The sequence below is a fragment of the Zeus faber genome (genome assembly GCF_960531495.2).
Source record: "Zeus faber genome assembly, chromosome: 13".
NCBI lineage: Eukaryota > Metazoa > Chordata > Actinopteri > Zeiformes > Zeidae > Zeus > Zeus faber.
The window spans coordinates 25,233,654-25,258,064 of record NC_137198.1 but is presented as its reverse complement, the minus strand read 5'-3'; the positions used below and the strand labels follow the sequence as shown (position 1 = coordinate 25,258,064).

Here is a 24,411-nt window from a genome sequence, read left to right as displayed (position 1 = left end):
ACAATACACAGATTGGCCCCACTGAGAGAAAAGTAAGGCTCAAAGACTCATTTTGAGGTTAGTGACGCATTGCTTTCCCATCAGGAAAAGTAATCACAGAGAGAGTGGGATGAGAGAGCATCACCTCGCCCCCCCCAAAAAAGAGATGAGTCAGCTCATGCAGTCACTGGGGCAGCTTTCCAATACAACGGTGAGAAATGACAAGTGGTGGGGGAGAGTGTGTCTGTGCCTGTGAGACAAGAGAAATGGATGAAGGAAGGAAGAGAAAGATAGCAGTAGGTGTGGGGCAGGTGGTACGGCAAGGTGAATGGGTGAAACGGGTAAAAAATAAAAAAAATAAAAATAAAAATAAAAACAAAAGAAAGCCATGGGGGAGGAAAAAAGAGAAGAAAGAAAAGAAAAGTTGATGGCAGGTGATGGAGTCCTCGAAAAATAATAAGAAAAATGCACAAAGATGGATAGATGGAGGGATGGGGGGACGGGGCGCTACGTGGCAGTTGAACATGGTCACGGTGAAAGATGAAAAGAGTGTGTGCGGATGTGTGGCTGGGGAGGGGTCAGCGGCAGCGTTAATCATTGAGCGTTTGAGGTGGGGCAGGTGTGAAGGGAGCACACGGAGAGCCCGGTGAGACGCGTGACCGGGGCGCGCTGAGCTAAACCCCCCCCATGGCCCATCAATGGGGTGGAAGAGGGGACACTGGGGGGGAATGTTAAACATGATGCCTGTCTTTAAAAAAAAGAAATGGAACCTGGAACTTCCCATGAGTTTGACTTTTTTCTTCTGTCTGACTTAAGATCTATGATCATCACAAGGGCTGAGAGCCGTGTGATCTTCGAGTTCCCTTTTTTTTCTAGCTCTCAGAGGGTTTTCTTTACATTTACAATAAACAATGAAAAAGTAATGCAAAATACAATAAACTTAATGATAAACAATGAATAAAAAATAAAAAAATAAAATACAATCAAAAATAATCAAAAAAATCAACAAGAAACATTTGCAACAATACACCTAAAAAATGTACAATAAAAAATGAAATAATGAACCAGAAAAATAAGCAACGAACATGATTGCTTACATACAATACTGTAACCCCAAAGAATTCAAATAAATAACAATAAAGATAACCAAAAAAATAAACAAGAAAAATTCTCACTCATATGAATCACAATTCATTTACCAAACTGGCATCCATGAAAAAAGAGTTAAATACTGTTACAAAAAATAAATACCACATGGCCTCATCCGCGGCCCCCTGTGGTTCTGACTGTTAAAGTGTCGTAATCCGGTAATATTTTTTTGTTATCAAATTATGGCAGAAAACATGGCCGAAACAAGTGAGCTCCGCGGCCGATCCGTCTGTCTCGACTGAATGTGCTGATGGATGGAGGGCAAAACGAAGCGGACCCAATCGATGCTCCGAATTGGACGGGCGTCTACGGCTGCAGACGGCCGCCGTGGGCAGATAACGGGCCAGGCAGCCTATTAGCGCTGGCGGGTAGAGGGGTGTGATGCCGTTAACAAGTCTCAAATGGAAGGTGAGCGGACTCTAGCTGACTATAAAAAAATTGATTTGCTTTTCGGGGCCTTTCGGCGCCGCATGAAATGTCATCAGGGAGAATTTGCGCTCGCCTGCGAGAGAGCAAACAAGATATTAATGAATGTAATTACGCACCCAGAAAAGTCAAGCCAGCGGGCCGTCTCCAACAGTCGTCTATTCAGTCATGGAAGACTGAGACAATTTTCCTCTCATTGTGTGTGTGGTAAAAAAAAAAAGTTTAATATGTTCAACATTCAATGACTCCTGTAAGTGGCGTTGGAAGAAGAAGAAGACTCCTGCAGGTATGAGGAGTCATTGAAATTCCTTGCGTATTTGCAAGTGGACTTGGCCAGTTAAGCCTCATTCTGATTCTAAAAACCCTGTAGGATTTAAGTTACCCCAAACTTGTCGATTTTTGTCGATTGTTTTTATTTCATTGTATTGAATTGAATTCAGAGAGAGAGAGAGAGAGAGAGAGAGAGAGAGAGAGAGAGAGAGAGCGAGAGAGAGAAAAGTCTCAAAATACTAAGCTTTTCACGGGCGCTTTGTGTGCGCCTGTCTCTGCAGTGTGGAAAGGGGGGTAAGGAGCAGATTGTCAACGCTTTGAACCGGCTCTGAACCCTAGTCAAATTGGAGGGGTTACAGTTCAAACCTTGCCCGTCCGCACCCCGCGTTCTCCCTGGATGTGGATGTGGACTGGATGGAAGGGTGGCGGCCAGTAGATGGCGCACTTACTTTGCAGCAGATGCCGGCACCGCATACCTGGCTCAGCACGTGTTGAGTAACTGTGAATCATTAATGGCTGCGTATGTGGTCTGCCTGCATTTGAGTGTGTGAGTGTGAGTGTGTGTCGTTCTCATGTTTGATGCAAGGGTAGGAGAGAGAGAGAGAGAGAGAGAGAGAGAGAGAGGGTGAGATCAAGGGAGATAAAACCGCAGCCAGAGAGCTGCAGAAGCTAGACGAGATAGAATAAGCGCAGAATGCAATGGCTTTGTTTTTCTGTGTTAGGAGAAGTGGACATTTCAATACCCGACATTGATTATCATCGTATCACACTCGCCTGCAATCTCACTCCCTCTCTCTCTCTCTCTCTCTCTCTCTCTCTCTCTCTCTCTCACTCTCGCACACACACACACAAACACACACAAACACACACACACACACACACACACACACACACACACACACACACACACACACACACACCGGCGCCCAAAACGTACAAGTGTCCAGAGCGGGTGGACGGTGGGCTGGAGGGCCGCCGCCGTCGCCAGCGGCGCCTTCAGATGGGGTGGTTGTGGTCCGGATGTTCTGGTTGGTGGGTCGGAGCGGCAGGCTGGTGCCGTGGGTGGCCACCGGCGGGAACTCCCCATTAGCTGAAAGACGGAAAGACAGAAAGAAAGAAAGGAAGGAAGGAAGAAAAATTCAACCCTCAATGGCGGATTGATCTGAAGACCAATCCGGGTTCGGAAAGTGGAGAACTCAATTGGTGAACGGCGTGAACTAATCTTACAATGAACTAATCTACTAACAACGAAATAATCCCACGGCACACAACAATATCCGGTTAACCACTAAAAATGTCACAAAACCCTAGAACTGTGTTTATTATTATGGTATTATGGTATTATTAGTGATGCAAGACTCATTCGACTCGCAAACGATTCGTTCGTAGCGAATGAAACTTCACAAAGTCAGGAGTCACTCTGGCAAAAGAGTGGGCAGGGGAGTGAACCTTCAATTCACAAACTAATAAAACATTCACTGAACTTACTTATAAGTGAACCAGGGGAATAGCCGTAGAGCCCTTAACAGGCACAAGGGACCAGGGTCCCCTCCGGCAGGGCTCTTTCTATCATCGTCGCTAAATGGCCACAGGGCTAATGATGATGGGTCTTGTGGATTTTGTGGCCAACTCTCAAGCCCTCCCGGAGGCTCTAGCACCTACTTTTTCAACGTTCCATTGGCTTACCTTGATCTCTCCCCGCCTCTGCTTTAACTTCACACCCAGAATGAGCCGAAGAGGCTGGCCGATTGGTCCATCGACACTCCTCTGCTCATTCTAGAGGTAATCCCCCCCCCCCCCACAAGATCTTTAAAGGCGGCGACCTTGACTCCGGCCATTATCACATTACACTCTGACCTGTAATCAGCCATTGTCATCATTGGCTGTTTGATCTTGGGCTGTTGGGGTGGTGGATGGAGGTTTAAATTTCTTCAAATCAAGGGAGTTCGGAACGATCTCTTGACTGAACGCGGAATCATATTTTTTTGATGAGGTCAGTGCGCTGCAATCAGTAGAAAAATGTCCTTAATGGTCTCAAAATTGTTGGAACATTGACTGCAGCGGCATTCTGTCAGGCTTCTTGCACAACGATAACATGCCGTGGGTCCATGCCTGACAAAGTCTTGGAATAAAATGCAAATAAAAAGATCCAAAGGTTCAAATGTCACCCTTTTGCAGTTTAATAAAGCGGCCTTCAGTGGGTGGCATTCACTTGGTCTATAGCAGCGGTTCCCAACCTTGATGGGAAGCTGCAGTTCTTCCTTTGTCAAAAAATCCGACAGATTCTCAAACGATTCAAAGTTTGACTGGCCAAGTAGCCTGGCCATCATATCCATTTTTCTTATGTTTGCTTCTATTTTATTCTGAACATTGAACATAGTCACTGCTTTTCCTTGGCGACTGAGGTTCAGTCCATTCCAAATGGCTGAAAATGTCGGCCAGGTTTCCCAATTTAGCCAGCCGCTCAAAATCAGTGAAGCGATGTGCGAGCTCAAACTTTGTGTCGAGAACAAAACACCCTCACCTCAACACGCAATTCAAAAAGTCGCATCAGTACCTTCCCCCCCCTCGAGAGCCACCGGACAGAAGCCGCTTATGGTCACTGCCCATCTCCTCAAATAAAACGGAAAACAAAGGTGATTGCAGTGGGCGGCTTTTAATGAAGTCGACGGCTCTGACCGCCTCATCTAGGACAGTCTTTGGATCTGCAGCCTTTTTCTTTACAGCCAGCGCTGCTCTGTGTGTACTGCAGTGGACAGATGCTACGAGTGGAGCCAGAGCATTCACCCGGGTGATGACTCCACTGTGCTGGCCCCAGCATCGCACGGGCCCCATCAGCGCTCACTCCCACGCATTTGGACCAATCAATCCCGTTTGAAACCATGAACGTGTTCAGAATGTCAAAAATGGCCTCAGCAGTTGAACGTGCCGGTAAAGATTTACAAAACAGGAACTCTTCTTTTATCTCTCCATTGTTTTCATACCTTACATAGGCAAGCAGGTTTGACAGATTTGTGATGCCTGTCGATTCATCCAGTTGGAGGGCATAAAGACGACTCTCTCCTACGCTCGTTATCAGCTGTTCTGACACATTCTCTGCCATCTCATCAATCCTGCGTTTGACTGAGTTATCAGACAATGAGATGAGGTTGATTGGGTTCCGCACCTTCTCTCCCAACATCACCCCCACTATCTCTTTTGTGGCGGGAAGAATTAAATTCTCCCCGATTGTATGCGGCTTTACCAGGCTTGGCTATGAGTCGAGCGACCCGATAGGACGCTTCCGCTGCCTTTTGAGTTCTCGGTGCCCGTACATGATTCGATGACTTTCCGCTCGCCCTGATACTCCTTGTGTTTATCATCGTAAAATTCAAGCGGCTCGGTCTGTAGAAAAGCCAACTCGCTTGCAATAAAAACCTTGACATTTCCACTCGGCTGAAAGAATTTTGGATTTTCGTGTGACGCAATTAGTATTTCATTGCGCCAGGTCCAACGTCTCACTTAGCCTTTGCGTTTACCTTTCCCTGGGCTTCCACCTCTTGTTTCCATGGAGAGGATGAATAAGCAGGCGGGGCCGCTGTCTCGTTTCCCTTTCCCCTTTGCGTAATGTAACGAACACCCGGGAGCGTGTTTGACCGATACCCACCTCCCCATTTCCCGATTTAAGTCTGTTCGGGTTCAGCGGCTTTGGCTTTGGCTTGCAGAGCGGATAACACAGTCATCGAGCAAATTATATAACAACGAGCCAATGCGCCGGCTTGTGACCTCTTTTCTCGCATCCGCATTAGCTACCGTCTCTGGCTCACAGATAAAGAAAATGTTTCTTTTGTGTGTGTGTTGGGTCAAAAAAAACAAGAGGTGGATGCATCCGTAGGAGATCTGAAAAATCCAAGAAAATCAATCGAAACTGTGTAGAATGATTCACGATATCAACGAGGGGTATGAATGTCATTGTCCGTGGTGCTTAATCCTACTCAAGGATAAGTAACATCAATGACAATGCCAAAAACCATAAAAAATAAAATAAATAAATAACACAGTGATATAATAAGCATACCAAGGTAAACTTTTGCACTAAGCAGACGGTTGAAAGGGTAGGTAAACTGGTCTTGCTTTCAGAATATCCAAGGCTATTAAAGAAGAATAGGTTCATGTCTTTGGACCAGACCATGGGTACTCAAGTTTCATCAAAGGTCCACTTACACAGTACAATTCCAGCTAAATGCAAAGACTATCAAAGTATTAAAGTCCATGAGTCAATAACCCCTCTAGAACTACATGCAACTACATGTAATGATGTAGTGCAATGGCTTCAATTGGTGGATTTGATTGGGATTACCTGGGGAAACTAAGGCACAACACCTTCTGTGGTCTGGTGCGGTCTTGGCAAAATACAGAACACATTTTTCTTTGACTTCGGAGGCTGCAGTAAGTACATTTAGAGTTGAAACCTTTGAGTTCGAGACACATCAGCTGCGCAACACAGCCGTCGTGGGTTGAATACAAACCGGGAACCAGACGGCGTGCTCCTCAACGGATCGCTTGCCTCCATCTGATATAGACTGATCCAGGGCATTACGAGATGAAGCGCAAACTAAATCACTTTCACATCCATGTGTTTAGCTATTCCTAAAAAAACACACAGCTGAGAGCCCTCTTAACAGCTGAGAGCTCCAGAAAGCCTCCTTTTAGTCTGAGCTAGTTCCGAATCAAAGCCGAAACGAGACGTTTATCCTAATTGCACTTGAGGGCAACCATTGCCCTCCTGGTGACACACTTTTCCGTCAAAACTTCAGAATTTCACTTCAACCACAGAGAGTTGCAAGGCCAGACACGGAGAGCGGGTAGTACACCCCATTTGATGCCACTTGCGAGCCACAGTAGAGCTGTAGTGTCTGATCGCAAACTGTCCGTCAAAACTTTAGCGGGCTGAGGGGAATCCCATTATTCCAGCTTCGAGGCAAAACAGAAATTCTGACAATGGATCCCCTCCTAAAATCTACCATCTGCTAAAGAAAAATAAGAGATAAAAAATCAATAGCTCATTCTCTGGACTGGTAAGTAACACATATGATTTTCTTGGTCTGAGGTATAGTATTCAGGGTCTATTTCGAAGGCCGTTAGAAAGTGCACATGAGTGGGTTTTGATGTCAGACGATGCTCTATGGCAGTGGTTCCCAAACTTTTAACAGTCATGTTCCCCCTGAGACACACTACTTCGTACTGAGTACTCCCAGCACTACCATCACTATAATGTTTTTTGTTTTGTTTGCCATCAGCTAATGCAATGTTACACCGTGTGTGTATGTGTGTGTGTGTGTGTGCGCATGCGTGCGTGTGTGTGTGTGTGTGTGTGTGTGTGTGTGTGTGTGTGCGTGCGTGTGTGTGTGTGTGTGTGTCTGTGTGTGAGTGAGACAGAGAGGGACAGAGAGAGAGCGAAACAACAATGAGAGCGCACGAGACGAAGCGAGAGAATACTTCCATCACAATACATCGAATCATTCTCTGTGGCACATGTAACGAAAAGAGCAACTTAAATTTTGCAGATTCAAGGTCACGGTTGTTGCTTTTGCACGGCAGCACCCCTCATTCAAGACGCCTTCCCGTGCGCCTGCATGCACTCAGTCGGCAAAATAGTTTCTCATTTAAAAATGTAACCAGAGGTGATCATTTTGTCCAGTTAATTTTCATCACGATTTTTCACATTTTTACCATAATTAATGGATAAGTGTAGTCAGGATATGTCCAGGCATCTTTCGAGAAATGCGTTCAAGATTTAACTGACCCTGCACGATTCACACACTGTCGGTTATTTTGTAGCCTAATTGATATTCTATGAACATTGGGGGACAATATATTATTACGTTGTTACACTGAGGTGCCTGCATTTATTTTTGGTACTGAGACTGCAGTCAATATTCAACATATCTGTTTGGGTAGGCAAATCACTGATTAATCCTGTGTACCCCCTCGATCCATCCAAGTACCCCCAGATACCCCGACTTTGACAATAATGGTTCAGCAGGATGCTTCTTGGCAAATGCCATATTGCGGCAAACGCAACTGAGGTGGGAAAAATAAATTCAGGTGCTCGGTTTTTTTTGTACGTCTCCAAAAAAAATAGGGGCGCTAAAATAGGGGCAGCCACTGACCAGGGGAGAACATTTTGTGTGGAAGCCATAATGGCAGGTGCATGGGTATTCCACGACTGGAGGTCTCCCGGTGCCACGGGATCCAGAGGCCAGGGCAGCGGCGAGGCCTGGCTGTCGCAATTCATTGGCCGGGCCGCTGTAATGTGAAGGAAGCCAGCCGCTGGGGTTCGGGGGGCTGGGGGTGGGGATGGGGGTACCTTTTTTTCCCCATCCAAATAGACACACACACACACACACACACACACACACACACACACAAACACACACACACACACACACACACACACACACACACACACACACACTCACAAACTGATGCTCACACGGTGTTCAGGCATCATCATCCTATATATAGACGGAAAATAACTTAATCTGTTTGAAGTCTACCACTGGCGTAATTTAATTTTCCTTCTATCTTTAAGATGCATCCATGCTTGTTAAGACCGCGATACAATTCGCATGTGACATTTTACAAACATGAGGCAGATTTCATTGAAGCTTGAAAGCGGGGGTTACACAACGTGCCGGCGGAGCGTGTGCCACTAACGCAAGCGGCTGACGCAATGCGGCCGCATTTGGATCACGTGCTCCCGTATCCGCTACGCCTTCAGAATGCAAAACCAGGCCTGGGAGTTGATTTCATATGGAAGAGACCGTGTAGGAGGTTTGCCAGATGACACCCGGTTGGCTGCCAAAGAAACCGTGGACACTGTGATAAACGCAAAATCTACCCAAAGGGGATGAAGTGGGCATTTAGAGCAATCTGTTTTTTGTTTTAGTCTGTTGGTTTGAATTTTCCATATTGCCCAAGGAATGTATTTATCCCCTCCTCAATGATGTTTCTTGGCAACGGCTACTCCTGGAATTGACTATCACAGCGGTTGCAGTGGAAGCACAGCCAAAGCGTCAAAGTTTGGGAATCGCTAAAGACGCCCCTTGGCCATTTTTGCAAAAGCAGAGCTCTGTTATTTTTTACCCTAAACCTTATTTTCAGTCATTGGGAGTCAGCCCGAGTGATTGGTATGAGAATGTATAAAATTGATCCGCAATTATTCCCTCCTAAATGACTGTTTTTGGCAATAGCTACACATTGAATCGACCCAGTGGCTAGTCAACGGGTCAAAGGGTCAAAGGGTCAAAGTTTGGTAATGGCTAAAAATGGTCCTGGGGGTTTTTGTTAAAGGAAAACACCAAATTTTTTTCATCTTTTGGGACAATAATGTTTAAAATTTATAAATTGCGGTCTTGATTGAGCCATTGAACTACTACTGGACCGATAGTCAATTCTCTCGATAGTCAGTCGATTTCAAAGATTCTGTTGCCGATCGCAGGGGTTGACTCTTAATGACTGAAGAATATGGTCTTGCCATGGAAGGCCGTGGCCAATGTTGAAGGGGATGCTATCAAAAAGGGAGCAAGTGCAGTTGGCCACGAAATGGCCTAGTACCGACACTACCCTTCGCAGAAATGTATCCAGTTAATTCAATGACAACGTCCCGCATTTTGACCGTAGAGTTAGAATAATGAAACGGTCTTCCGCCGCTGGCAGCCTGCAGATGCCACGGTTGAAGGACGATGGGGTGCGTGATGGAGTCCGATGATTTCATGGACCGTACGTCATTTTCAAAGCGGAAAATAAATTGTTGCGAACGGCTCCGACACGCCGTGTAATAGGTTGCCAGCGCATTCTCGCACTCGCACGCCGTATTACAGGGCTGGTGTCATAATGCCGCGGGATCCATCATGCTAATCGCACGGGCTGATCACTCATGGAAAGGAAGCCTCCCCCTCCCGGGCATCTTGGCTCTGGCATCCCTACATCAACCGGCCCTGATTGATAAGCGTGATAAACTATCAGGTGTCAAGGGTGGCTTTCGGAAAAACGATACCTGGCTTAGAATAAGGGCTCGGCCCATCTTGGAGAGGAGCAAGAGAGAGAGAGCGGAGCTTGAGATGGATGGTCGCCGAAGTGTCGCAACACCACTTGCACAGCGAGGACATAAAACACAAATTGGTGTGCAAATATCTCCTGGAAAATGTCATTCTCTTCAAATAAAGCACCTCTGATCCAATAAGCCCTCAGTTGAAACGGAGCCAGGGCCAAGCTGTGGCAGCCGTGCCCGAAGTTCCTCATATTTTGTTATCATTTTTCTGCTGATACGTGCCCGGCTATCTGATTGCAATTTACAGTCAGGGCAATAGGATCGAGTTCTTCACTTCTTCTTTCTTTTAAGGACCGTAGCCAAGGCAGAAACAGATTAGAGGCAATGCCCGCCGCTGCATCGGTTGTATATCGTTTTGACACAAAACTGGCTGGTGTGAATGGTTTCAGCAGCTCTGTGGTTCAGCCCTGTCGTAGCGTCCGAGAGTCTCTGCATCCATAGTTCATTACCAATAATAAATTGTCGCCATAACAGTTATGTTAAGGTGTAGCGGCTCACTTTGAATGCAAATGTTTACCCCTGCCAAGCCCAATAAAGTTGAACTAATGTGGACAAAAAACCAACTCCCTTTTGTGCATCACAAAGTCAGGAGATGAAGCCAGATGTAGTTGAAGTGTATCTATGAGTGTGTGTGTGTGTGTGTGTGTGGGGGGGGGGGGGGGGGTTGCATCTCCCTAAGATTTCCCCGGCCCCGCAGAGTTCTCTCTTCCAAGAATCTAATTTCGGGGCTAGCCAAGTAAATTGGGGTTTAGTCGATTAAACACAAATTCGTTTTCTTTTAATGGCCACATCTGCTCCCGATCTCTGCCATGTACCCACCCCAGACGTTACTATTCTCATCACAGTTCAAGTGTGTGCATGTGTGTGTGTGTGTGTGTGTGTATGTGTGTGTGTGTGTGTGTGTGTGTGTGTGTGTGTGTTGTAGTTGGTTGCCAGTTGCTGCTTCTATGCCGATAAACCATCTCAATTATAACGCGAGAAAACAAGGTGGGATGAGACTCGACCTTTTTCGGAGAGTAGTAGAGCAACAGCCAAGATAAGGGTGGCATCCATCACCCCACCAGGGATAAAAAAGTATATATATATATATATATATATATATATATATATATATATATATATATATTGTTCTGACATTTCAGAGCATGTGATAAAGTTAGTCAAAGATAAAATGTGGTTCGGAGAAGTTGGGAGGGTGATATATGTGGGATATATTTGGAAAATTTGGTCTGTACGCTAACAGCGTTTCATACTATTTTTTTTTTTGTTACGTTTATTGTAAATTGCAATTTGTTATTCTGTCTTCTAGTGGATTTTTAGGTTTGTTCTATATTTTTTTCCCGTTTCTTTTTTTGGGTTTCTTTTTTTAATTGGTTTCGTTGCTATTAATTATTATGTTATAATATATTATATTATTATGGGGGTCATTATGTATTGCCAATTTTTAACTGTCCATTGATAATTCTTAGGTTTTTGTTTATTGTTAGGTTTATTTTTGAGCATGACTGTATATTTCAATTTTAGCATTGCACTGTTGTTTCACAGCAAGAAGGTCCTGGGTTCGATTCCCCCCTGGGACTGTTGGCACCGTGCTCCAGTGGGTTATCTCCCGATGAGGGACACTAGTCCCGAGTTGGTGTCGGCTAATCCCGCACCATCGCATTAATGATGATGTTGTTGTGACACTGTCTATCTGTCTATCTATCTATTTTTCATTAAAAATCTGAAGTTAATTCAACTTCAAGTATATATTTTTTTCAAATAGTGATCCTGGACTATGTTTTGGGCATTGTGTCTAACATACAATGTGAAAAAATATCTATATGAATTATGGCTGAATAAACCATGCACCACAATGAAACTGAAAAGATAACGAAACGCCAAATAAACTCGGTCAAATCTTATCTCCTGAAATAGCCCAAAAAATCAACTTAAAATAAGATAAGATAATACTTTAAATTGGATTTTTATCTTACCTTGTGTTTGTTTTTTTAAGGCGGAACTTGAAGTGGAAGTGAACTGATTTTTCATTTATTCGCACATTTCCATATTCAAACAATTGCTTAATGAAATCAGAGGAAAAATGATGGTGAAACCATATATTTTAACAGGTACTCCTCACTTAACGACCTACCTGTGAACGACCGTTCGGACTCACAACCAGCGCTCTGAACAGTCTGTATTGTGCGCTCGCTGCGCGGCGTCTCAGCGTCAAGCATCTCATCGCGCATCACTGTTCTCAGTCTTGTTCCTGCAGTCTGTCAGTATTCACTACACTAGTGTTCGCAATGGCCACGCCCCCTTACCGTGAAATAACACAGGTCCTTGCTTGTCGACCAATTCACTTAATGACCTGGTTGTCGGAACGGAACTCCATCGTTAAGTGAAGAGTACCTGTATTACAAATCTGGATCTGACTGTGTTATTACAGCTGTACTCACAGGCCAGGAAGCAATCCAAGCTGAAGGAGATGTTGTCCAGGGAGATGGCTGAACCGGGTCCAGGTCCGTCCTCCGTGCTGAACTGCAGCCAGAACCTGAGCAGAGAGACCGAGAATTTCTATCTTCATTTAGATTTTCTCACAACTTCACCACCACTGCTTTCAATCGCTGATCACATTCCCTTATTTCCTGCCCCCGCCTCCTAATCTCTAATGTCGCCCTGATGTATGACACCATTTAAAACGGAATTGGAAAAGATAGAATGGGTGACGATGCTGATTTCACAGGGATAAGGGGCAACATTTTCAGGCTTAGGGGAAGGCTTAATGCCAAATGGGAAGTGAAAGTCAGATATTATACATAATGTATACGTGCGATGGGGGTGTGTGTGTGAACACACAACCGTAAGGGGGGCGTCTTCACTTTTCATTTTCAAACCGTGGTTCTCCTGTAAAACATCACTGCAGCGGCAGTAACTACATCAAAGTCTATAGGCGTGTGGCGAATGCTACACCGAAAGTTTTTTTCATTACCATCTTTCCTCCATTGTGAGTGGTGTTGGAAATGGAAATATACATGTGTGCTGGGTGAGGACCAGTGACAAAAACCTTTTCAGGCTACGGACTCCATCCACTTATTTTTTCTTTATATATATTTATTTTATTGGAAGAACAATGCAAGACAGACAGTATTACAAGTGATGCAGTATTTTACCTTCCATGTTTTTAATTTTCTTTAAAAAACAGCACACCCCAACCTCCATCCAATCCCACCAGCCCCCACCGTGCAAAAGATAAAAACAAACAAGAAAACAACAAAAAAAAAAGAAAAAGGCCACTACAAACAAAATAATAGTAACAATAAAAGTAATATTAATAACACCAGCGCCAGCATAACATTGAAACGTTGACATAGAATACAGAGTGTATTCTATGTATCTGTATTCATAGAATACAGAGTGTTGTAGCTTGAATGTTATTCTCCCTTGTAAGTCGCTTTGAAAAAAAGCGTCTGCTAAATGACTAAATGTAAATGTAATGTAATAAATTGGGGTAAAATAAAATAGAATCTTGTATATTATGTGTTCAAGTGCATGGGGACTCAAGCTAAGCGCAAGCTTTATCACTGGCAACCGTCAAATAGAGGTTGCCATGTTTTCAGGAAGATTTTATCTCTGTTGGTAGACTTATGGAGAAGTCTCTCCAAGTGGAGTACAGTCCCTGGATCTCTGAGCCACTGCTGGGATAGTGGGCTAGTCTCCGACTTCCACTGTTGTAAGTTAAGGCGATTGGCCAACAGCGGGAGATGGCTTGCCCCTCGTTTTTGTTAATGGAAGGATTGACTGCCACTGATCCAAAGATAGCAAGTAATGGGTCTGGATCGATAGTTTTATTAAACGACTTTGATATGTAGCCGAATATAAGAGCCCAAAAGGAATTTAACTTTGGGCAGGACCAGAACTGGTGGGTGAGAGTTCCAGCCTCTTGTTTACACTTGTCGCACACAGGAAAGCCTGGACTTTGAATAATGGAGTCTGTGTACTCCCTTGAATTGTACTAAGGAGTGCCTGGAATTTATAGAACTGTGGTGTATTCTATTAAGAATTGCCTCCCAGACATCTTCAGAGATTTCAGTATTGAGTTCCTATTCCTAGTTGGTTTTCAGTTTAAGGTCAGAGATTACTACACTAGCCTGTAGAGTATCGTACAGAGAAGAGACTGATCCCTTAAGGCCATGTACATGACGAAGGACGCTGTCTAGTGTATTATGCTTGGGCATATGTTCAAAATGTGGTATATGGGTGCTAATATAGTTCCTAATATGAAGGTACCTATAAAAATGTGATGCCGGGCAGATCATAGGTCAGTAGCAGTTGGAAAGAAGCAAAGTACCCCTCAACATACATGTCCCTAATCGTGGCAATATTTCTGCCCTTGCAGATGGAGACGATCGGGTCAACCAAGGCAGGAGAAAAGGCGCGGTTGTGGCAGATTGGGCTGTCTAAGTATACATTAGACAGCTTAAGGAAAGACTGGATTTGTTTCCATATCTTTTAGGAGTGAAGAATAGTTGGGTTGTTTATATAGGTTGGAATCTTTGTCTTGACTGGATTATTAAGTAGTGCAAGTAGGGAAGTACGATTGCATGTGGTCACTTCAATTAGAAGCCATGAGGGTCTTCTCTCGTGAGAGTGGTCTGCCGGCAGACAGCCACGCCAAAAGGTTAGAGCATTCACATTGGCTGTCCAGTAGTAGAGTTTAAATTGCGGTAAACTGAAGACACCTTCTTTTGGTATTTACATAGATGTTCTTTCGATATTCTGACCGTTTTGTTGTTCCAGATAAAAGATGATATGATGGAGTCCAACTTCTTAAAATAGTAAAGAGGAATAAAAACAGGGATGGATTGAAAAATGTATAAAAATCTAGGGAAGGTAACCATCTTTATGGCATTAATGCGACCAATCATTGAGATGGGCAATGTATTTCAAAATTAAATATTCTGTTTTCACAGTTGCTTTTCAAGAGTTTTCCATGCTGTCTTGTGGCGATTATGCCTAACGTTTGGACGAATTGGTCATTTGAAATTTTAAAGGGAGTGGTTTGTAGAAAGCCTAGGTCTACTTTGTCTGATATGGGCCTCATTTCGCTCTTCTCCCAATTTATCTTGTAGCCTGAAAAAGCTTCCAAAGTATCGATTAAGCGTAATAATGGTGGGATGGATGTTTTAGGGTGCGAAAAAAATATTGTGATATCATTTGCGAATAGAGACAGATTGATAATCGTGTTGTGGATGCGAATTGGGGCAATCTCCTGACTTGCTCTAACTTGACTGGCTAGAACCTCAATAGCTAGATTAAAGAGGTATGTAGAGCAGGAGCACCCTTGGCGCTGCCAAACCTCACAGTTAGTAGTAATTGATGCTTGAGGGTGGAAATATATGATATCAATCCAGTCAATAAACCCCTTACCAAAACCAAAGTATTTTCAGGTGGTCAACATATAATTCCATTCACTGTAGTCGAAAGCCTTTTCGGCATCCAAGGGAATTACCACAGACTCTTCTGTATGTTTATGATACATGATGTTGAAGAGGCGGCGTAAATTGAAGTGTGTCGGCCCGGGACAAAACCAGTTTGGTTGGGATGTATTAAATTAGCTATGTATTTGCTTAATCTATTTGCCAACACTTGGCTCAATATTTTCATTTCCATTTGGGGAAGCGATATTGGACGGTATGATGACATTTCCAAAGAGCAATGTTTGCTTTGTAAAGTGTTTGGGGTAGCACTGAGGTTTCTTTTGAATGGTTAAGCATGCGTAGTAGTAATGGGGCAAGATTTGGTAAGTATGTTTTATAGAATTCACTGACGAACCCATCGGGGCCGGGGGCTTTGTTATTTGAAAATTGAGAAATAACAGTTTTAATCTCATCCAACGTTATATCAGAATCTATTACATTTGTTGCTTCTCCGTCAAGTGTGGGAAGTAGGCTGTCGTCTAGGAATTGGTTCAATATCTGGGGACCAGTTGTTTTACATTTGAATTGGTATAACTCCTCATAGAATTCTGCCAAACATATATTTATCTTAACCGGATCTGTTATAGATTTACCTTTTCTATCCCTTATTTTATGGATGGCACGAGTGGCTTGTGTGTGTCGCAGCTGCCTTGGGAGTAAGCTATGGGGTTTATCACCCCACCAAAATATTTTTGTTGTGTCTTAGCAAGAATGAGCTTTCTTTTTCTGACAAGATAGTATTGTATTCATGTTTTAAGTCAGTAATTGACTCAAGAGTAGCATCATCAGGATTATTCTTAAAAAACTGTTGTTGAGTTGAACGGTCTTGTTCAATATCTTTGAGTCTACTACTCTCCCTTTTCCTTTTATTAGAGGCAAAAGCTATGATGTGACCTCTGATCACCGCCTTTAGAGATTCCAATAAAATGGACTCATTAACATCAACGGTGTCATTCTCAATGATAAAGAAGGAAAACTATTCTTGCAATAACGTAGTGAATTTCTCATCGTATAAAATTGTAGGATCTGATAGATCCTACACTTCCTAGATCCCTGAAGATATGATAATGGGATCGGATACCGTTTTGACAGATGATAACAGTTTAGAGTCTCGTAAGAAGTAATCAATGCGTGAATAAGACTTATGGACTGGAGAGAAGAAGGACAAATCTCTATCGGTAAGATGAGTAAGTCTCCATATATCTACTTAAATTGGGTTGTCTATCAACGTATTCAGATGGGTGCTGGAGTGGGATTGTTGGAGAGTTTTCAAAGACTACTTATCTAAACGAGGGTCTAGGATAAAGTGAAAGTCTCCCCCAATTAGAACGTTCATCTCAAGATATTGGAGACTTCATTAAAGGCCTTCTGGAAGAAAGAAGGGACATCAAAGTTGGGGGCATACAAGTTCACTAAGGTTTTAGGTACGGAATTTAAAATGCCAGCAACTATAAGGAAACTACCATTGGGATCGCTGATTGTGGAAGAGCGGGTGAAAAGAACATTTTTCCGAATCAAAATTGCCACCCCCCCCCACGCTAAACGTTGATTGATATGATTGGTCAACCCAGCTAACCTTGAGTCTCCTTTTTGCATCATGCTTTAAGTGTGTTTCTTTAAAAACATTATGTCCGCCAATGAAGATTTCAGGTGAGCAAATACTTTGGCCCTCTTCATGACATGGTCCAATCCTCTCACGTTCCAGCTCACAAACTTATAACCTTTCCCATGCACTTGAGATGCAGATGTATTATGTGTTGTAATAAGAAAAATTAATCTAAAGCCCCTAAGAAAACCTCTGCCCATCCCCCCAGCTGGGTAGCTACCACAAATGTAGCTACCACTTGCAACCCACAGAAATGCGAGGCTGTCCAAAAACTACAAGAGCCAATAACATCATTGAACAGTATTTAACACTGGCATTATCAGGTACAACCTTCACCACATTATTGAGTTATAGCAACTAGCTTCCCAGTAAGATGAACTGTGGTGAATTAAAAAATGGTTGTAAGAGAAGAGGAAGAGAAACCATTGATATCGATACGAATAATAATAAAATGATTAGCCTGCATTGACACAAGGCTAGGGAAAACACTTAACAGCGAGGCACTACTGGTCTCTTCAAAACCAAATGGTGTAAACAACTTAATACTAGGCATACTACGATACAACTACTATAATAATGAAATGAGAGTTTGCTAAAGCCAACGTTTACAGATGAACACAATGCTTAGTGGAAGGCTCCCTGATAAACGCAGGCAGCATTAGCAACAAACTTTCTGGTAAACATTTACATTACGTGGGAAAAATAGCCTGCAAACAGTCATAGAACTGGACGTAGACATAAGCTCGCAGGCCTCCTGGGGACTGAACAGCCGTTTCTTACTTCCATTCTCGATCGTGACAAACAACCTGGGTAGTGAAGAACACTTTTAAGACCGAGGTTATAAAGCTATCTCATAACGTCCCAGTATTTGTTCCACTGCTCTAGGACGTCGGGGCTGTAGTCCTCAAATATGTGTATTGGAGTGCCTCGGTATTGTAGTTTCCCTCTCATCTTGCGGGATTCGCGTTTCACTCGATCCCGGATCTGGAACTTACGGCTGCAGTGAACAACTGATCTGGGCTTCTTCCCGGGTTTCGGCTTGGACGAGAGGGCTCGATGAGCACGGTCTAACTCTGGAGGCAAGGAGAGCAGCTGTTTACCCAGGACCTCAACCAGGAGCTCAGAAAATAATTCTGATGGCCGGGGACCTTCGATCGACTAATGTATGCTTATGATAAGTATATTATTCCTTCGGCTTCAACTTCCAGGTCTACAGCCTTAGCCTTCAGGTTATAATTGTCTTTGGCTAGCGCTGAGCAGGTCGCCTCTAAGTCCTTAATGCATTCGCTGACTGTGTTGGCTTTTGATGCAAAGGATAGGATTTGCTGCTCTTGGTCTTCTACTTTAGAGTGGATTGTGTCCAGCTTCGTCTCGAGGGTCGAGAATGCAGCTCTGAATTCAGATGACAGGGCTGCTCTGTGTTCCTCTAGCATAGTAGCTATGGCGTCCATGTCGGCACCCCTAGCAGGTATACTGTCTTTCGTGACATCGTCCCTTCCTAAGTCTCTGTTGGATTTGAAAGCTATTTCCGATGAAGGTTGGTCAGTAGAAATACTATTTGATTCAATGATAAAATGGGTGGAATGATAAAAGTTGGGCTAAGTAGAGTAAACTATTATAAAATAAGTGGGAGCATGGAGTATGAGCATCTACGCCATGTGCTTGGCAACCAGTCATACTAGTCCCCATCCGCTATTCCAATATATCTGTGGAGCCAGCTGGTCATCATCGCAAATTAACCACTCGACAGGGTACGGCTACAGTAGGAGCCACTTCTAGAGGGCAGCTGGAACAATGACAGGGCCCAGCCAGATCCGTGGCTGGGGCTTGGCTGACACACTCCTGGTCCCTGTCGTGTCCCTGCTTGGATCTTGCCTGTAATGATATCCCCCTCGATGATGTAATCCACGCGCCGGTGCCTGGGAACGCCCCAAGGCCAAAAGCAGTTGCAATGCTTTATCTTGCTGCGGATCTATTCACTCATCAAACCCATTCTATCTGATCTGCAACCGGCAGCACTGAGTGGCTCAGACAATTAAAGTTTATTTCTAAAAGCTGTTCAAGCGGACCGGGGAACCGCACCTCACACATTGAAATAGATATTTTCTGTATAACTTAATTTTATTTGGATAAATCGCCACGCCTCTGTCATCTATGATAATATAACAGGGTTTATATATATATATTATAATGTATTATAAAATATATGTATTATATATTTATGTTTTATACATATATATAAAACATTATGATATAATACATATATTATAAAATATATACATTATATATATAAATATATCTAAATATATTATATATATATATATATATATATATATATATATATATATATATACATACATATATATATATACAATTAATATATTTTATAATATATGTATTATATCATAATGTTTTATATATATGTATAAAACATAAATATATAATACACATATTTTATAATACATTATAATATATATATATGTATATATATATATATATATAAATATATATATAAACCCTGTTATATAATCATATAAATACACACACACATATATATATATATATATATATATACATAATTCTATAATACATATGTAACCCAATCAGCGAATCTGACGATGAAACAGAATATTTTCAAGAACCACCGGAGGAGACCGACGATACACCCGTTGGGGTTACAATGGAAGAAGTTTCTCCAAGAAGCGATTCTGAGTGCGAGGTCTACAACCCCATGATCAAGGACTCCAAGAACACCTGTGAGCATCTCAATTGGCATTCTGGGAGCTGGCTGAATGGGTCCAAGTGTTGGGGAAACTTTGAGGGTGATTATCTTAGACACAGTTTGCTGCACCCTCATCATTAACAAGTCATAGTTTTAAAAATATTTGCTTCATTTGCACAAGTGACACCTTGTTTTGAAGCTCCGATTCTTCACTTTCAAATGATGTGGGGAAATAAAAGTCAAAAGGTACCCCCTCTGTAGAGGGGGAAGCAAATATTGAGTTTACTATCATCCAGGACTTCTTAAAAATTCTTAATTAACAGTTAGCGATTTATTTAATAGTTGGCAACTAATCCGTAAAGTAAACCATGGAGTTTAAACCATGGAGTTTACTGGGTCAACAGTAAAACAATCTTGAGCGTTCGGAAGGATCCATACACTGTTTAGTCTCTTTCTCTCTTTTACATTCGTAAAAATTATTATTACATCCTGGTGTTGATTTTATTCTATTGCCTTTTATTTATTTGTTTTTTATATTTTATTGTGCCAATGTTTTTTTGGGGAATTTGGAAAATCAACCTATTAAATGGGGGGGCTAATGGGGACTGTTTCCTAGAGAGAGAGGCTCAAATACTGATATTTGTTGTGATATTTCACAATTATTTTAAGTAAAATAAAATTTGATAGTTCAAATTTTCAAATCAAAAGGCCAAAGACTAGAACCTTTTAACCCACACACTTGGCCACTTTAAAAAGAAGGAAACCTGCTGCTTACATCATCTACCACTAGTCACTTAAATGTATCAAGTATTGCATTGCATACATGTTATGTCTTACCTCTTTGTAGTACATTGCAGTGTTTGTCTTACAACACTGTCTATCTTGCCATTCAGTATGACACTTTATTGTTGTGGCCCATGACTATTTAAGATGTCCACTATCAAGCACACTCACTGTCATTATTCTCTGTATTTAGGTAAATACTTTTATATTATTTATACAACAATACTAATTAGCATTTTATATTTTTTAAATACTGTCTTAAATACTGTTTGAATACTCTTTAAATTGTGTTTTAAATGCTGCTTTATTTTAATCCAGTTGGGAGCCGCCTGGTAATTGAACTGGCTGGAAACTGACTGGAAGCTGGTTGCCATTCGGCTGTAGGCCGAAAGACCTTCGGCTGGGACAGCCTTCTTCAATTGGCCCCTACTGTAGTAGTTTTGTGCTAGTATACCAATAGTTTTGTACTAGTTTACACATTTCTATACTAGTAAGCCTAGTTTTATAACCAGTACACATCGTTTTATACTAGCATACCTAGTTTTACAACTATTATGCTTAGTTTTATACTGTACTAGTATGCCTAGTTTTGCAACTAGTATGTTTAGTTTTATACTTTACTAATATGCCTAGTTTTACAACTAATATGCTTAGTTTTATACTAGTAAGCCTTTTTATAACCAGTATACCTATAACTAAAATGCCTTGTTTTATACTACTATGTTAGCTTTAGAATTAGTGTGCCTAGTTTTCTACTAGTATGCCATGTTTTATACTCGTATACCTAGTTTTACAACTAGTATGCTTAGCTTTACACTAGTATACCTAGTTTTACACTAGTATGCTTAGTTTTATACTAGTATGCCTAGTTTTATACTACTATACCTAGTTTTACCACTAGTAAGCTTAGATTTATACTAGTATACCTAGTTTTACAACTGATATGCTTAGTTTTATACTAGTATGCCTCATTGTACAACTAGGATACTTAGTGTTTCAACTGGTTTTATAACTAGTATGGCTAGCGTGGCAGCGCTGTCGGAAAAGGCTGAACTTTAGCGCCTTAGCTTATGCTTAGAAACATGCACAAGACCATAGCTTACTATTTTTGTATTTCACAAATGCAATTTATCATTGCATCTTCAAATGCAATGATAACGTTCTTCTTCATTACCTGCTAGAATCAACTATGAAGTTGAAGCCAGCAAGTGTTATTATTAGCATGTAAGCGGCGTGAAACGAGGGACACCGGGGACACTGAAGAAGTTGTGGCCCGAGACAACGGGCCAGTATCTGCCAATTAAAAACAAGTATTCCACAGTGCATGTTTAATAACGTAACGCCGTAGAGTCAGGATTCCTTGTGAAGTTATCATGGGTGAGACACGTCAGTACACCTGCAGGTGACCTTCAACCTAAACCTTACCCTAACCGGGGCAGAGGATGTGATCGTTTAATGAACTCTTGGAGGGGGATTAGCCAGGCCTGAAATGCTACGTTGAGGGGTTTGTTTCAACTTCCAATCTCCAAAATAAGAAGGGAAAATCAAGGACCATAGCTAATTGGAAGGAAAGGAGGTAAATAGAGACCCCATATTGATTTCTGTTCTGTTCTGTTTTTTTCAACTAATACGAGGGGGAAGAGTATTTATATGGGGGGTTGTTGTTGTTCCTCAGAACAAAGGAAGACACACACCCCCACACACACGCGGGCGTACCCCTGTGGTACAGTGATTGGGGGCCCGGCGGGATTCATTAATTTTGTGGCGCCGGGAAACAAGAAGGGGAGTGTTTGCTGGAAAATGGAATGTAAAATGGTAGTAAATCTGCATTTGTAGGAAGGAGGGAGAAATGATGCTGCTCAGCCGGGTTTCCTGGGAGCGTTTAGCGCCGAGCGGCATCCCGAATGATGTGTGTGAGTGTGTGTGTGTGTGTGTGTGTGTGTGTGTGGTAAATACGCATGATGAGTGTGTACAGTATGGGTTGAGTGGTAGGTCGGTAAGAAAGCGTGGAGATGGCGAGGTAACAATGTGGGCGGTAACAATGCGGGAGGTGGGGCAGGCAACACATGGGGGAAGGCAGGTGAGGTAAACATGGGGGAGGTAACTTTGGGGGAGAGAACAGTTAGAGAGGTAACAATTGGGGAGGTAGAGAAGTTAACAATGGAGGAGGTGGGGGAGGTAACAATGGGGGAGGCAGGGGAGGTAACAGTGGGGAAGTTAACAAAGGGGGAGGTAACAATAGGGGAGGCTTGGTAGGTAAAAATGAGGGAGGCAGGGAAGATCACCATAGGGCAGGCAGGGGAGGTAACAAAGGGGGAGGCGGGGAAAGTAAAAATGGGGGTGGTCTCAATGGGGAAGGCGGAGGAGGTGGTGATGGGGGAGGTCACATGGGGGGAGGCAGGGGAGGTCGCACTAGGGGAGGTTAAAAAAAATGAAGGTGGGGGAGGTAACAATGGAGGAGCTGAGGAAGGTAACAATGGGTGAGGTAACAATGGGTGAGGTAAAAGTGGGGGAGGTAACAATGGGGGGGTAGGGGAGCTCACAATGGGGGAGGTGGAGGAGGTAACGATGGGGAGGTAACACTAGGGGAGGTAACAATATGAGAGGTGGTGGAGGTAACGATGGGGAGGCAACACCCAGGGGAGGTAACAATGAGGGAGGCGGGGGAGGTGACGGTGGAGAGGTAACACTAGAGGAGGTAACAGTGGGGGAGGTAACACTAGAGGAGGTAACAGTGGGGGAGGTAACACTAGGTGAGGTAACAATGGGGGAGGCTTGCTAGGTAACAATGGGGGAAGGGGGCGAGGTAACAATGGGGGAGGTAACAGCGGGGGAGATGACAATGGGGAGGTAGCAATGGCGGAGGCAAGGGTAGGTCACGATGGGGGTGTAACACAAGGGGAGGTAACAGCAGGGGAGGCGGGGGAGGTAATGATGGAGAGGTATTACTCGCGAAGTAACAATGGAGAGGCGGGGGAGGTCACAATGTGCCGTACCAGTCGGCCAGGCCATACAGGGGCAGGGCGATTCGTTTCCAGCCCCGCTCGGATCTGAGCTCGGTGGACGACTGCCACAGCCGCCGCTGCTCCTCGGGGCCGGTACCGTTCTCCACGATCCAGAGGGACAGGGCCCCCCTCTGGTGGCCCCCGGAACACAGCCAGAAACGCACCTGTTGAGGAGGGCAAGGTGGTGAAGTTCAAACAGTGGGACTGAAGCACAGGTCAACGTATTTGCAGATGAGATTGGATTTTTAAATCGATCTGACTGGGCGGGTGGCGTTAAAATGCGAAATTTATGCAAGAAATCGGGTTGAAACGTCGAAACGCGGGTCTCATCATTTCTGCTTTGGGCAAAGCGCACATTTTTTAATCATCAACAAAATGGCTGACGCCCCACTCGCCCACCATCAGTCAGGGGGGCGAGGCATTTCATAGTGCATCCAGATCAATCAGCAAAACACCATCTGTCTAAGTTTAATTTTGAAAAGATCAATACGATGGCGGTTCTCTCAGACCCGACGGGCGATTGGGATGATTGTGCTGCCTGAGTCATTCGGCACGGAAATACGATTATTTAACTCATCGCCTGGATGGGCTGAGAGGGGAAGGAAATGAAATGTGCAACAGAAGCAGGTAGGGAACCCGAGCCTGGCAAACGAGTCTGACATGCAGCCAGATAGATGGATAGATGGATAGATAGATACTTTATTCATCCCTGGATGGAAACTGTGGTGTCACAGTAGCTCACATCTAAAATAGGCAATAATAATAAGTAATAAGAATAAAAGTAGAAAAAAAGAAAGGTGCAATATACAATAAACCTAAAAAATTACTGGAAGACAGAAGTAGTGGCAATAAACTAACAGTAAACCTAAAGAAGATTACAATAAACAATAAAAATGAAAATAAATAAACCGAAA

The 24,411-nt window shown here is 43.2% G+C and overlaps 1 protein-coding gene across 1 annotated transcript in view; it reads right to left on the bottom strand.

Annotated features, from left to right (window-relative positions):
- The window catches only part of LOC307238920 (ALK tyrosine kinase receptor-like), a gene marked incomplete at both ends in the record, with an annotated part of 114,875 nt that overhangs the window by 50,118 nt on the left and 40,346 nt on the right, over positions 1-24,411 (bottom strand). Inside the window, 3 exons of the mRNA XM_080012074.1 lie at positions 2,762-2,914; positions 12,361-12,455; positions 23,489-23,661. Of these exons, the coding sequence (XP_079868200.1) occupies positions 2,762-2,914; positions 12,361-12,455; positions 23,489-23,661 (421 nt within the window). The remainder of the gene's footprint in view (positions 1-2,761; positions 2,915-12,360; positions 12,456-23,488; positions 23,662-24,411) is intronic.